This window comes from Blennius ocellaris (assembly GCF_963422515.1).
Source record: "Blennius ocellaris genome assembly, chromosome: 9".
Classification (NCBI taxonomy): domain Eukaryota; kingdom Metazoa; phylum Chordata; class Actinopteri; order Blenniiformes; family Blenniidae; genus Blennius; species Blennius ocellaris.
In genome coordinates this window covers 22,281,060-22,296,997 of record NC_137658.1, presented here as the reverse complement: position 1 = coordinate 22,296,997, position 15,938 = coordinate 22,281,060, and the positions used below count along the sequence as shown (strand labels likewise).

The 15,938-nt window shown below is 43.9% G+C and overlaps 1 protein-coding gene across 1 annotated transcript; it reads left to right on the top strand.

Annotated features, from left to right (window-relative positions):
- Nucleotides 1–2,680: 2,680 nt before the first annotated feature.
- On the top strand, nucleotides 2,681–15,874 carry ugl (ureidoglycolate lyase; the record flags this gene model as incomplete). The annotated part of the gene is made up of 16 exons (XM_080501778.1): nucleotides 2,681–2,797; nucleotides 2,886–3,104; nucleotides 4,286–4,376; nucleotides 4,459–4,535; nucleotides 4,710–4,820; nucleotides 5,026–5,085; nucleotides 6,448–6,604; nucleotides 6,677–6,875; nucleotides 7,482–7,560; nucleotides 7,654–7,746; nucleotides 8,076–8,148; nucleotides 8,235–8,302; nucleotides 10,183–10,307; nucleotides 12,431–12,552; nucleotides 13,454–13,695; nucleotides 15,773–15,874. The coding sequence occupies 16 exons, from the start codon at nucleotides 2,681–2,683 to the stop codon at nucleotides 15,872–15,874; spliced, it is 1,935 nt and encodes a 644-aa protein (XP_080357904.1).
- Between the last annotated feature and the right edge of the window lie 64 nt (nucleotides 15,875–15,938).

Genomic DNA, 15,938 nt, shown 5'->3' with positions numbered 1-15,938 from the left:
CAATAGTAATGGGAACTTCATAACAGGATGAGACTCGACACAACACATTTCTCACTCATGGTTGCACACCAATATTTAACAAACCAAACCAAACTAGACGAAATAATTAACTACAACTCATGATATAAACAACCCACCAATACCTGTCACATAGGAAGACAAGAGTAAATAAAAACTCTTATTTTTTTCCACACCTGAAAAACGAATTTTTAGCTCAGTTGGTTTGCGCGAGGTGCTAATAACCCCAAGGTCGTGGGTTCGATCCCCGGACGCACCACACAGTTTTTTGCCCCAAATAGAGAAATTTGCTTCAATAAGCGATATGTGCAGCTAAAAAGCGCTGCCTTCTTTACACTTAACCAAAACTATATAAAGACTAGATCAGTGTTTTTCAACCACTGTACCGCGGGATATAGTCAGGTGTGCCGTTTCATCAAAAACCCGACTTCTTCTGGACTAGTTTGAGTAAAAATTGGGTTTTACACCTTCGTCATTATGTAAGAACGTGGTACGAAAGCAGGTTAAAGCGTTAAAAATAGAAGTGAATTTCTCTATTTGGGGGAAAAAACGATGTGGCCTGTAACAGGGATCGAACCCTCGACCTTGGGGTTACTAGCACCTCGCGCTAACCAACTGAGTTAAAATTTCATTTTTTGGGTTGTTTATATTACAATACTCTTCACCACTAGATGTCACAGAGCGATGACGGTGAAATGAAACTTAACAGAGGTCAGTCTGGTTAATCTCCACCTGCTGCTCCCATCTTATATCAAAGTACTGTGTCAGTGACAGTGATGGAAAAGTTTTTGAAAAGGTAGAATCTAACCAGGATCTCAGCTCTTCATCCATCAGGTCCAGGTTTCACACTAAGGGAGTACAAATTAAAAAAAAGAAATTGGGAAATACTTGTATCTGCATTTATTTGATTCCTGTTGATAAAGCATTGATGAGAATGACTTTATATTGTTAATTGAGGCTACAGAGTTTAACATTTTTAACATTTTCGGTTGGTGGTGTGCCTCCAGATTTTTCCAAAGAAAAAAGTGTGCCTTGGCTCAAAAAAGGTTGAAAAACACTGTTGTAATGTATATGAATTTATATTACTTTTTGCAGCACCAGGCTGGTTAGTTTGCAACAGCTGATCTCACGTTTCTTTATTAGTTTTTTGTTGGTTTTTCAGGTATCGTTCATGTCTGCAAAGTTGTGCTGATAGAGACTGCAGATCAAATGTAGGCTTTGCAGAGTCTGAGGTGTGTGTATGGGCTTGATAATTGTGAGGTGATCTTTTTATTTATTTCTATGACTAAATGAGAGTTTAGGATATTCTCCTGTCTGCTACTAGTTATGATCATTAGTAGAGGATCATTAAATGATCTGATCTCAGTGTGGCATGCACATAGTTAGACAAGGTCAGAATCACTCAGGCTGGTCTGAATAGTCATTTATTTGCTGTTAAAACACACATTCTTTGTAAAGAAACTATTCAGTGCAGCTGATTAGCATATCCACAACTGCAGGAACAGTTCCTGAAGAGTCACAACTTCTTCGGGAGCTTCTCCTTCTGGGTGACATGACTCCTTTAAATTGTTACGTGAACAGCTACATGTCACCCCTTGACTCTCCAGGATTATTCGATACATTGTTTAAATTGTCCCCCGTTCTGGTGTATAGAGTTTCCACAAGGAGGACTTTAAACCCTCCACACAAACAAATACCATCCTGTTTAAACATTGAACAGTGGGAGTACATTAGTCCATGTCTGTGGAGTGAGCAGTCACCTGCCATCAGCCTTCTTGTGAGTATCTCCTCATGTTCTTTATTCACAGCCTGACAGCAGCAACATTCCTGCACATAGAGGAGTGAATGTAGATCACACAGGCTTTAGACCTTTTTAATCAGGACTAAGTCACGTCTGTTGTCAGATTTTTCCCTTTCGGCTGCAGACCTTCCAAGCTGACAATACGCACTGAGCACATCCTGGACCGCTCCTTCAACAACTCAGACATAATCACATAATTCACACACACTCACTTGAGGTTAGAAAGCAGAAATATCCATGCATGGACAAGGAGAAGATGCAAAGTCCAAACTGGCTTTGAGTGAACTGCAGGTTGCAGGTTGCAGGTTGCAGGTTGCAGGTTGCAGGTTGCAGGTTGCAGGTTGCAGGTTGCAGGTTGCAGGGTACAGGTTGCAGGTTGTAGGGTACAGGTTGCAGGTTGTAGGGTACAGGTTGCAGGCTGCAGGGTACAGGTTGCAGGTTGCAGGTTGCAGGTTGCAGGTTGCAGGGTACAGGGTACAGGTTTCAGGTTGCAGGGTACAGGTTGCAGGCTGTAGGGTACAGGTTGCAGGGTACAGGTTGCAGGCTGTAGGGTACAGGTTGCAGGGTCCAGGGTACAGGTTGCAGGTTGCAGGGTACAGGTTGCAGGGTACAGGTTGCAGGGTACAGGTTGCAGGTTGCAGGTTGCAGGTTGCAGGGTACAGGTTGCCGGTTGCCGGTTGCAGGTTGCAGGTTGCAGGGTCCAGGGTCCAGGGTACACGTTGCAGGTTGCAGGGTACAGGTTGCAGGGTACAGGTTGCAGGTTGCAGGTTGCAGGTTGCAGGGTACAGGTTGCTGGTTGCCGGTTGCAGTCCTTCTGATCTGTTGTCTAAATGCAGACTTTTCCCACAGAGTCCAGCCAGCATGGAAGTATCTCCTCCGCCTCCAGGACTGGAAGCAGAGTACTCGGCCCTTCTCACCGCTGACTGCCGTCACTTCCTGCAGGAGCTGATCTCCACGTTCGACGGGCAAGTGGATCAGGTGTGAAGAAGCTCGTTGGGCTGAACAAAAGTTCACAATAGAGACTCAGGATGAGATGCCCATGCTTCTCTCTCTCCCCCCTCCTCAGATCCTGCAGCTCAGAGTACAAAGAAAGGCAGAGTTGGATCTCTCTGGCGGTCTGCCCTCGTTCCCTGAGAGCACGGCACACATCCGGAGGGACCCAGCATGGAGGGTGCTCCCCGTGCCCCCCAGGCTCCGCAGGAGACATGTGGACGTGGGTGATCTGGCTCCCTGCGACACCCAGCGCTTCATTCAGGCCCTCCAGTCTCCAGCGCAAGGCTTACAGGTGCATCATCTCCCTCCGGTTATTGCCGTCTCTGTGAGGTCATGAGGTGAGGTGATATTATGGAGCAATACTGAGCAGCTCGGCTGGAGGAAGCAGATATCACAACCCTGAAATGTCCAAAAGGCTGAGTGGGATGACTTGTGAAACATAAACAGACCTGACACGTTCTAGAGAAGCTGGGACAACATGACACCAATAGGAAGGGACATTGTTGAGATTTTTTTTTTTTTTTTTTATCTGGTCAGCAGTTAATTTCAGCAGGTCAGTGACAGGAGTGGATGTAAAAGATTTTTTTTATAGAAGTACAGCTCATCACATGGCCACGGAAACATGTCGTATGCCTTTAAACATACATTATGTTTTGTAGGCTGAAGATTTCAGAGCAGGGTTGTCAAACATGTGGCCCACGGGCCAAAAGCAGGCCGGGAGAGGGTTACTTCTGTATTATAAAAGATTTTTTAAAAAAATAAAAAATGGAGGGATAATTAAATAAATAAAACATCCATGGATGGAAGGAAAGGTGGACGGATGATAAATAAGTAGTAAACTAATGATTAGTAGTGGATCCATTAAGTCTTTAAGCTCTTTTCTTTTTTTTTTTTACATTAATAATACATAATACTGTAATATTGTATGTATAATACATAATACATACAACAGGAGATTAAAAGTTATTTACAGAAACCCTCTGAGAAATATATAGTATTAAGAAACCTTTTCAACCAATAACCAAGTAAAAGGCTTTTTCGTTCACCAGTTTTGCAGCCAACAGGTTATAGTGGATATCAGTCCCGTACATTGGTGTTTGCATACGGGCCTGACTTCAGATTTCTGCATTAACACACTGAGAACTTTGTTTTTGGACACTTTCCTGTGTTTTGACGCAGACGCTTTCAAAAGAAATGTTCCAGTGTCGAAATATAATTCAACTGTCGTCCAGATAGTCAACTTTTTCATAACATAGTCACTTCTCTTTGCATTAAAGCTGAAAGATAAAAGGAGCTTATGCGTCAGAAACGAGGACATTTTAGTGGATGCTGACGAGTTTGAAGCATCACTGAAAGCATAGGCTCAGTCCTGCTCTTGAAATCACTGCCCGGACTCGGGTACACAGTTCCAGCTGCATCATGGCAGCGCGATGAGTTCAGGCACTGAACTTCTGTCTCTTGTTGCTGCCGCAGGTCGACTTTGACGATGGAAACTGTCCAACGTTTTACAACCAGATCAAAGGGATTCACAATGTGGTTCAGGCGGTTTACAACCAGATCCCCAGTGAGTGCTTCACACTGCATCCATCCATCCATCCATCCATCCATCCATCCACCCATCCATCCATCCATCCTGTGTCCCCCAGATGTTCCATGTATATCTCAGGCTCCTGTGCTGATGCTGCGTCCTCGTGCCTGGAATATGGTGGAACACAACATGCTGGTTAGCCTTTCTTCTCTTCAGTGTGTCTCTGTTACTTCAGTTATTCACTGCAATACTGGCTCAAATGCTGGCAGTGAAACCACCAGTCCTCAGATGTGACTGGAATACACCGTAATTACACACCGTCGCTGTCGGAGTACAAACATAGGTGACAGATATTGTGTTTTCCTCCAGGTGGAGGGGAAGGAGGTGCCGGGCCCCCTCTTTGACTTTGGACTCCTCATGTTCCACTGTGGGAAAAAACTGTTGGAGCAGCAGAGTGGACCCTTTTTTTACCTCTCAAAAGTAAAGGGAAAACAAATGTTGTCCGACGAAAGAGTTTTCATTTGATCGGTGTGTCTGGTGGAGTCAATCCGTCGCCCTCCTGAATGTGGTGTTCTGTTTCACATTATAGAACTTTAAAGCATTAAAACTCAAACCGGTCTGTGTTGCTGACATGAAGGGTGACAGAGCAGGTTAAAGTGTTTAAGACGTCCCGTTTGTTCCACAGGTGGAGAGTTTCATGGAGGCCAGAGTGTGGAACAACATATTCATCTGGACACAACAAAAGGTCTCCATTATCAATATTTCACTTTTAATGACGTTTGAAGCTCATCGTCTGTTTGAGCATAATCTTGCATCAGCTTTAAAGCAAAAAATGATTTGTTTTATACAACTATAAATACATTCAGGCATCAGGGGGTTAAAGGTGCAGACACAGAATCAGCCTTTTCTCGAGGGGCTGGCTGAAGATCAGGATCAAGGCTGTATTTGGGGGAATACACTTTGAATAGAATGTTATTGGAGCTCTGACACCTGTGTAAGATTGTTGAAAAACTCTATGATATGGCATCTTTAAGTCTCACACTCAGGTACACATGCAGTGATTTAACTCAGACGTCTGTGTCCCAAACCTCCTCAGTCTTAAGATAAGACTCTGATTGTGGTTTTGAGGTGGAAATAAGATACTTAAATCAAAGTTGAATTAAAATATGTGACAATCCACGGTGTCCTCTGATCTCAATGCTTCACTGGTGCTAAATATTTAGTTTACCAGCCCACTGCTGAGTGAGAATAACAGGTTCAGATCCTGTTTCAGGAAAGATGGGAAATGAATGAAATATTTAAATAATCGATATTTCTAGAAACAAATAGCTAAATACTGCTGAATAAACAGAGACAGCTTTACACCGCTATTAAAGCTAAACTTTGCTAAAACCGACAACAAATCTGCACTGGATAAACTGAAAAAAACAAAAAAAAACAAATAAGAAAATGCTAAGGAGTTAAAATAGCTCATATTGTTAAAACAGTTCAAATCAATAAGCAATCATTAAGCAATAAAATGTCTTAATTTCAATTTGTACGGTTCAATACTTTATAAATGTGTAAACTCTTCATTCACAAGTTAAAGTTAAATATATAACTGTATTTATTATCTACAATCTACGGAGCCCCGGAGTGGCCATAGAGAAAAATATAATAACTTGTGGGAACGAGCGAGGGAACGAGATAATGTAATCCATCGCAGCAAGATAGTAATCTGTTCATGTATCCCCCGCTAGTTCTGGATGTGGCTGAATCAAATCCTTCACCATCAGGGAGAAATGGAGGAAGAAAGCACACATGAAGCGCCATTAAACGGCACATTTAAGTGTTTTGTGGTCCCTGATGAATCAAAAGTATAAGTTCATTATAAAGCAGTACTATTGGGTAGAAAATAGCGGTGCGTCTCGTAGCGGAGCACGCAGGCAACCCAGCCTGGAAGACCTGGAAGTGATATTAGTTACAATGATATGACGATGAGAAGTGTGGAAAAACGACAATGGAAAACTGCTTCTGAATACTATATCCAACGCAGCTGACTTAGTGCGACTGACAGAGCCGTGTGTGTGTGTGTATGTGTGTGTGTGCGTGTGTGTGTGTTCCCCAGCTGGCTCTTCCTCTGGGCAGCATCAAGGCGACGGTGCTGATTGAGAACGTGCTGGCAGCGTTCCAGATGGAGGAGATCCTGTACGAACTGAGGGAGCACTCGGCAGGACTCAACTGCGGCCTGTGGGACTACTCGGCCTCCTTCGTCAACAAGTTCGGTGAGGATCTTTGCTCGCCAGCCGGGCTTTGGGATCCAGCAGAGTCACAGAGTGGTTGGTGCCTGCCCGCAGGTCACCGACGGGCCTTCCTGCTGCCCGACCGCAGCAAGTACGTGAACATGGAGAAGCACTTCCTGCGCTGCTACATGGACCTGCTGGTGCAGACCTGCCACCGGCGCGGCGCGCTGGCTACAGGGGGCATGGCGGCTCTGCTGCTGCCCGAGGACCCGCTCAGTGACTCCCACAAGAAGGTGCTGGACTCTGTCATCAGGTACTAACATCTCAGCATCTTATCTCAGACAAGATTAGCTACAAAAACAAATGAAAAGACTAAAGAGTAAATAAGTAAGTAGAGGAAAAAAACAAACAAACATCCAAAGCCATCCCTAAGACATACATCACACATACACTCGTTCCTACAGGGCGGGGGTTCTGCTCATAGTGTTCACTGTCTGCTCAATTAGTTGTCAGGTTCTATATAAATACTGAGTGAGTAGACGTAGTCAATATAAGGTTGTCACATTTTGTAAAAGATTCTCAAGAAACCCCGAAGTGAGAATCTGATTTTTAACTCTTCCTGTGAAGCGCACATTGAGTTGATGGTAGAAGGTCCAGCTCAAAAGAAACCCACAAGTGCAGAATTTGACATATTTCTTTACAAAAGAAATCAAAGGGATGAATCGTCACTGAGACGTCTCAGAAGTCCAGCTGAATCACATCAGCTGGACTTGGTCATATTGTGTTAAAAGACGGAGGTTGCAGCATCTGACCAATCACAAACCTTTTCCCCTTTATTACATCACAATCGTCTGATGATTTATTGTGGAGGATATTTGGGGTCTTTAGCTTGACCTTCAGTCTTCATGTGTTTGGTCAGACTGAAGCTGTTGGAGATCCATGCCGGTGTGGACGGCTTCATGGTGTACGACCTGAACCTGATTGAGCCCATGCAGAGAGTGAGACCTCCGTCACCTGACGCTCTGTGAACGTCGCTGTGAACACACTGTTTCCCGACAGCAGCGCGACTTCCTCCGTTCTCCTTCCTCTAGCTCTTCCAGCTCCACACTGAGGGTGAGAACCAGCTTCAGCAGCTTCGCCCCGATGTCTCGGTGACCCCTGGGGACCTGCTGCAGATGCCTTCGGTCAGTCCGTCACTCCAGACTCTCTCACCCGCACCAAAAAACACTTCATACAACAGCTTCTTCACTCATATTGTGAATTTATAGTTCAGAATATATTCTGATATTCAGATCATTCAGGCTGTGGCTGCTCAGCGAAAAGGCTCAGACTATATGAAGTTAGAAGGACTTTAAAATCAGCCTGTTTACCTTATTGATGTTGATTAGAAATGAGCTTTCAATATATTTCACAGAACATTCATGTATGTATAGATGAAATCATATTGTGTGTGTGTGTGTGTGTGTGTGTGTGTGTGTGTGTGTGTGTGTGTGTGTGTGTGTGTTCTCTGCAGGGAGGCGTCACTCTTTACGGTTTGAAGCACAACATTGCAGTGGGTGTCCTGTTTATCAAAGCCTGGCTGTCAGGTGGGTCCTCACGTTGACGTGTTCAGGCAGGGAGGTCGTACCTGTGCGACTGAGAAACATCAGTGAAACTCAGCTCTGTTCCCCAGGGAAAGGTCACTTTTTCTACCGAGGCCAGGTGGAGGACTCGGCCACAGCAGAGATTTCACGATCACAGGTGGGTTGAGGACCACATCAGCTCATTTGCACAAACAAGGAAATGTGATTTGAACTTTGAACACACAAAAAAACATACAACACTGAACACTGATATATGAATTACCAACAAGGACGGAGGACATCAGTCTGAAGAGTTCCAGCTTGCAATATTGTCAGAGGTGGGATAGAAAAGAAGAAAACAAGCAAACAGAGAACAGAGACAAGGAATGTCAGAATATCGGTCAGTTCAGGATAAGGCAACCTTTACACACACACACACACACACACACACACACACACACACACACACACACACACACACACACACACACACACACACACACACACACACACACACACAATGCTGTTCGTTTTTCGGTTGTGACCATGGCTGTTTTGAGACCCTGCCTATATTAGAGTGGAGGTGCTGGCGTCCTGATTGGTTAAATGCCTATTTTGTATTGTTTGGAAAAGCAGTTGGATATGTCAAACCAGGAAATGTGTTAGGAACTATAGAATCAATAGACAAAGTGCCTTGTAAATATCCCTTTTTCATTATTTGACACTGACGCTAATATTTTTATCTGTTTAGTTTTAGGGTAATGCAGCCCATGTATGACCTTAAACTGAATTACCGGTACTTGGTACTGAGAACAGTCCAAATAATACTTTTTTTTTAATCTGATTGAATATCTTCAAAGAGTTTATAATATGAAATAGTGGCCAAATAATTTATAGGGAGGCTGTGTTTTGGAACAAACTGTTTCTGAAACCGACCAGTCATCCTCACAGGAGCCAAGTTGCCTAAAAGAGAGAGCTCTCGCCCAGCAGTAGTGTCAAATCCACCTCTGTTTACATTCTACTATACGTGGGCTTCAGGAAGGCCAGGGGGTTTGTTTGTCAAAGTTACATTTTCCCAGTTAATCGTATATCCTGGCAGACTGATAAATGATAGACTGTAAGTCAAGAGGTTGGCAACTGAGACTGCTGGCTCCGATAAACAGATCAATAAGGCTTTGATCATTACGAGCCTTCACACTGGGAAAACCTGGGTGAGCCCTGATACCGATCACAGACAGCAGCCTGTATGTTCTTTTTGATGTGCTGAATATCGTGTATTTAAAAGCAGGTGAACATTCCTAAATGAAAACCGACCTGGGGTTCATCCATTCTGATTTGTGCTATTGCAGACATACGATTAATCAGTTTTGTTGCCAGGTCTTTAGCTTGTAGAGTCACACTCTCCAGTGTTGTTTCATTTGGAATAGAAATGGTGAAACCTGCGTGAATTCGCTCAGTTGTGCGCCACATTGCAGGATATGTTGTTATATAACTGTTATGTACTGTTGGATACAGGTAATTAAATTATAGACGTGCAGGTCTGCTATCATTAACCAGGGGGTGCTGCAGCACTTCAGCTCTGCTGTGCGTGTGTGTGTGTGCGTGTGTGTGTGTGTGTGTGTGTGTGTGTGTGTGTGTGTGTGTGTGTGTGTGTGTGTGTGTGTAATATCCAGTAAAACCTCTGATGTAGCGACGCCCTAACATCCAAGGGCAAGTGTCCCCTTGTCTATATTTTTACAAGATCAAACAGTTTGTACTGATTACAATCTCAACATAAAGTCAATTTTAATGAAACATTCTGGTGCAAAATACAATGAAATCTACAAAAAAAAACTTGTATAAATCCCATATAACCTCCTTGCTTGGTTGGACCTGATTGGAGACTGTAACAGTGTGTTTTGGCCCACGGGCCTGATGTTCTGTACTGTTAAGGGAGCGTCAGACTTAAGTACGCATGACGTCAAAATCGTCATCCACCCTGTGCACTTGGCTCCTCTCTCTCTCTTTCGCTCTCTCTCGCTCTCTCTCTCTCTCTCTCTCTCTCTCTCTCTCTGTCAGGTGTGGCAGTGGATCCGCCACCAGGCCCAGCTGGAGGACGACAGTCGGACGGTGAGCAGACAGCTTGTGTCGGCGCTGACAGGAGACGTGTTGGAGCAGCTCAGCTCGCTCTGTCCTTCACTCAGGTGAAACTCTCCACCATGCCTGTGGACTTTCTACAGAAAACGTCCAAACAGAAGAACTGCCCACACCAGTCAGCCGAGTCCAAAACCCTGCTGTGAGAATCATCCGCCACATAAGAGCAGCTCCACAATAAGATATCGATCAAAACTTGTGCATGTTCTCCTGTCTGCACCGGTCTGTTACCAAAGAGTCATTTAAACCACTTTACACCATAAAGAGACGTGTTGTCACACGTTTTGGATCTGCTCCAGATGAAACCATGTGGGAAACCCTGTGATTCACAGACACTTCCTGTACAATAAGGTCAGTGTCCTGAAGGTTTCGAAGAAGAGGAAGCATATCAAGTGCACGCAACGCTCCGTTCTCCGAACTGTACCACTTCTTGTTATAAAAGTGTTCCAGGTTAACCATGTCGTGTAGAAAAGCCTTTCACATCCCTGTGTACTGAAGCACTGTGGCTGGGACATGTAGGAGCACGGCAAAGATTCACAGATGATCCATCGTACAGCTCCATGCAGACACTTTAGCACAGACATTCACGTGCACCAACTCTCTGCAGGCAAAGTAGCTACAAGTGCTTGTAATAGACTGTCATGTCAGTCACAGTAACTTAACCAGAGAAATCAAACAACTTGCTGATCTTGTTCCATATTAGTGATGATCGAATTTGACCGCCTTGTTCAAAACCCGCGAGTCACTTTACTGAACGGTGACTCACAAGTTCTCACGTTCATTAACTCGTTCACTGAGTCATTCTTGCTACAGCCTCCAGCTGCAGAGAGGAAAATATAAATGTCACTGTTCTGCTGCTAGTCTAACTCCATTACTCACTTGAGTCGCCCTGTGAGAAAAGCAGCTGTAATGCTAAAAGAGCTGCTAAAAGAGCTGCTAAAAGAGCTGCTAAAAGAGCTGCTAAAAGCAGCTTGTAGCCGAGCCGCTAACGCTAGCTGCTAAGCACAGCAGCTTCCGGCTCCTTACATTCACGTGAGGCTTTCAGCAGCTCGAGTCAGCTTGTAGGTGAAGTTCAGCATGAATGACCGACTCACGTCGTTTCCGTCGTTCAGCTCACATGCCCGAGTCAGCTCGAAACCCGAAAGAGTCGTTCACTGAATTGGTCAGTAGCACTTCCGCTGTGTCGTTCACCTCGTGAGCCGTGAGCAGTGAGCCCTCCCCCCCTCCCTCACATGAAAGTCTGCAGCTGCGCTCCGCTCAGAAAGTTTTTGAAGGACGGCAGAGAAAAAAAAAACACATGTTGTTTGTTTCACAAAGCTTGTAGAGATAAATACATGAATAATACATGAATAAATACACAATAAACAATGTTAAAACACAACTGTGGCAGGTATTGTGCTACATTTAATATTGTCTCCTATAATTAGTTCTGCCCTATGAATGTCACATTATTTATTGACACTAGTAAAAAAAAGAAAATCAGAATGTTGGAAGGAAAAAAAAAGTAAAATCATATGTATATATTAATATATACTGGATATCTGCCATTCTGGATGCTAGGTATTTATTCAGTTTAATCATTTATTTAAGTTATTTTCTGATTCAAATTAACCTCAAAAACAACACACATAATCTAGAATAAGGAGACCAGGATCACTAAAAACTAATGTGGACTTATTGTTTATTTTCCTCAGAAGTGTTTCAGCATTTTACTATGAATACATGATGCTCCCTCGTGGTTCGGCTGAGCCTCCAGGTCCTGGAGCGAGTGGAAATAGTGCGCATGCTCAACTGAATCAAATGACTCAAATGACTCAAATGACTCAGATAACCGGTTCACTTTGATGACCGACTCAAAAACCCATGAATCCGTTCAAGGAGTCGGGTTTCTCATCACTATTCCATATGCACTGGGTCAGCGTACGTACATAACATGTGCAGTCCATCATAAAGTGTTTCCATTCCTCTTACCTGACTCACCTGAGATAAGCACTTTATTACCGGACGTGGACGAGACACTTCGTCCTGGCTGACAGAGATCAGAGGAACAGAGTTCTGATAAACAGCCACTTCAGCAGTTTGACTCGGTGAACCTTACGCAACGAGCAGGACCCTTTGATCAGTACAATGATTGACACTGTCTGTCTGTCTCTCTGTCTCTGTCTCTCTCTAGGACTAAACACATGTTGCACACAGCAGCAGACATGTTCCTGGAGGTGGTCCTGAAGAGATATTTCCCAGAGTTCATCACCAGCTACCTGAACCAGGAGCACACCTTCCTGAGCGTGCATGGCCGTGAGCAGGCAGAGAACTCAGAGGCGTTGCATCTATCCAAACTGTGATGTCCAGCTGCAGGAAGTCCACATACAAAGTGCCAGACGTCCTCTTCCCCTGTATTTAAAGGCTGGATCGGTTCCAGCTCCCACTGAGGAAATAACTGCACTACTGTAACTCATTACTATAACATTAAAGTTGAAATGACTTGACTTTCAGTGAGCTGTTTGTCTGTTCTGATTACTAGAAGCTGAGTTACTATGCCACTAAACGCCTGTTTACTGAAGAAACAAAGGCCCCATTGTAGCATCAATTTTGATTTCCAAAACAAGCAGAGCCCTGGCCCTCCTGCAGATACTAAACCCAACATGAAGCAGGTGATTCTTTCTCCTCCATCCTCACTATGGTAAGTGGATAAAATGGGCAAAAGGATGATTTCGACAATTTGAGAAAAAAAGAGTTGATGGGGGGGGTTTATCCCTCTTCAATCCACTCGGCTCTGGACCTTATAAATGCTCTCTGAGTTATATTCAGATCAAATCAAACTGGATGTACCCTCCAGTGTACTTGTGCTTCCGAGAACTGAACATGATCCATGAAGCCATGATGTAACTAAAGCCACTGATGTCATTTTGTCCTTTAAATATAGCGGCGACCACCGACAAATATGTCAGTGCCTGTATGCCACCATTATTTGATACCGCACTGGTGGGGTTTCAATCTGAGAGTCGTATGGCACTTATTATGGTGGTGACCACAAACAAATATGTCGGCACCCCCAAAAAATGTTAGTGCCCGTAAGCCGCCATCTTGATATCGCACGGGCAGAGTTTCAATTCTGGACAAGTACGGTCACGCTGCGGATTTGTGATTGTGCTTCAGAACAATATGGCGGTGAAAAATGACTTTTCCCCACCAACAGAGACTCTGAAGCAGTCCAAGCTCCAAAATGTTTTGCTTCTCCGCTGTAAAGACCGCTTCAGACCGGACGGGGTTCATCTGAATATCAGCGGATCCAGACTGCTCGGTGCCAACATACGTCACGCCCTCGGGATCACACACTCAAACAGGAGCGAGGCAACAACTGCCAAGGACACTGGCACTAACAGAGAGTCAGCCTCCACCCTCCACTCTCCAGTGTTCCTGTGCCCCAAGAGCAGCCAGGCAACGAGAAGGACGCCTCTGCCTAGTGTCTCCAATTGTGTGTGACAGGATGAAAAGATATGTTAAATAGTGCACAGAAAATGTCTGGCGATGTGAGTTACAGAACTTGGGTTCCCAAAACGAGGAGGTTTGAGTAGCACACAGTTCGCAATGTTGCGCAGTAAGTTAGAAGAGGAGATGACAGGAAATGAAGGTTAAAGTGAAACACTTGGAAAGATGTGCTGAACATGAGAGATGTTGAGATTATGAAAGCAATAAAGTGAGCGAAGAGACAGACGGAGATGTCTGTTTCTTCCTCGTGAGGCTGTTTTACTGTCCTCTTCCTTTGCTACTAAGCCATGAACTGTTTCAGTTTTTCTTTTTATTACACCTAATTTTCTGCGGTGGGCTTCACTAAGCCATTTTTGTGTCCGTTGTCGCTCTTTGGTTTTTCTTTCTTTCTCCTTTCCTATTTGTTGCCTCTCTTCCACTTTAAGTTTGTTAACTAATTGAGTACATGTTTCAACATGCAAATTCCCATTGAATTCGTATTTCTTTTTTCCACGATTTTAGATGTTTAACAGAATCTGGGTGATTTAGTTTCATGTATTTTGCTTCTCCTTCCACTTCAGTAGTTTTACCGCAACAATTTCTCATTTTATTGTTCTATTTTTGTCATAAATGCAGCTGTTGCAGAGTCAAAGGTGAGAAATGTCTCACTTCCTCCTTGAAAGACAAGCTTCCAGGGCAAACCTGTTGTTCACTCCGGTCTTTCACTGGGTGTTCTATCACAGGAGGAAGGACCGTTTTAGTTCTCACTTCAACACTGCTCAAAGATCCCCAATAAAAGGCTGTCATTTACTCCACTGGAATGACCTCAGTTGACACCGTAAGGTTTACCAGAAATCCAGTGTTTCGATTACAGTCACTTTTCATCCACACAGTCCTGACTTTGAGATCTTGCCTCCCCGATCTTAAATCAGCTCACTAAATATTCATCAGCGGTTTCAACTAGTTTTTACTTCTCTTATTTATATAGCGCTGCCTGTGGACTTACCTACTGCTCCCTTTCAAAATGTATGCAGGGTTTTTGCCTCCTTGAGGACTTTTCTTATTCAATGAATTTTAGATCTTGCCTTCGTGATTTAGTCCATCACGTACCTTATTTATTCTAAAATACCTTCACTAAATCGGCTCACTAAATATTCATTCACTCAACCGATTATTCTTCGATCGTTTCTTCCTCGGATCCCGTCAATCCGGGTTCTGAGAGGAATTCCCGTACTCTGGCCTCCCAACCAACTCACGGTTGGAGGTCTTTGTTTCAGGAACTTGGTCCTGACGTGCACGCTTTCAGCAGTCCGTTGGATGTTCTCCCAGAAGCGCGGGTATGTTGGGATCCGGCTCGAAGCACCAAGTTCTATGTCAGGTCTAAACCCCTGAAACATGTTAAAAAAAAAAAAAAAAAAAAAAAAGGAAAGACATAGGAATCGAGGAAACAATCAAGGCACTTGCTGCAGCAAGGGAAGACACCAAGTTCACCTCTCAGAGTTCCTTCAGAAGTCTTCACAGAATGCTCTCTGCCTGCCTTCTTTATTGATAACTCAGTGGGCGGGTACACAAGTTGTGAAAACACTGGCTCAAACTGGGTCCTGTGGTCTTACAGGATTGTAAAAACACAGGTAATTCAAAGGGGGGGGAGAAACAAAAACAATTAACAAGATAAAGATCTCATGTGAGGTGCAGGGGCTGCAGGCCGCTACACTCAAAGGTCTGCACAGAATTTGCACAAGCATGAAACAATGATAATGAAATATTTTCCCAACAGAATTGCCCTGCGTGTAACACTTTTGGAAACATTATTGGTGAAATCACATGTGAAATGAGCAAAAATAGTATATTATTGTTTTTTACAAAGTAAAGAAAAAAAAATTGTTTTTACAAAGAAATATCTACCATTCTCAATGGTATCATTTCTGTATGTTTAGAAAACAAGTGAAGTCTGACGCTCTGAGCTGTGTCATCTTATACAGGCTTGGTGGAAAATGATGGCCTTGACTGTTCAAACTCCACACGGCTGATCTGATGTGCCTGTCAGGGACGAATCGGCTCCCAGAGCCCGTTCTTTGAAGGAATGAACCGTCTTCCGGTCCAGAGCTCCAAAGTCCAAAAGACCGAAGACAGGCTGACGAGGGACTGACCAGAAAAATTACTGCGGCTGAGTTTCAAAACCTGGATGTAGTTTTTTTCAACTTCTATTTTGT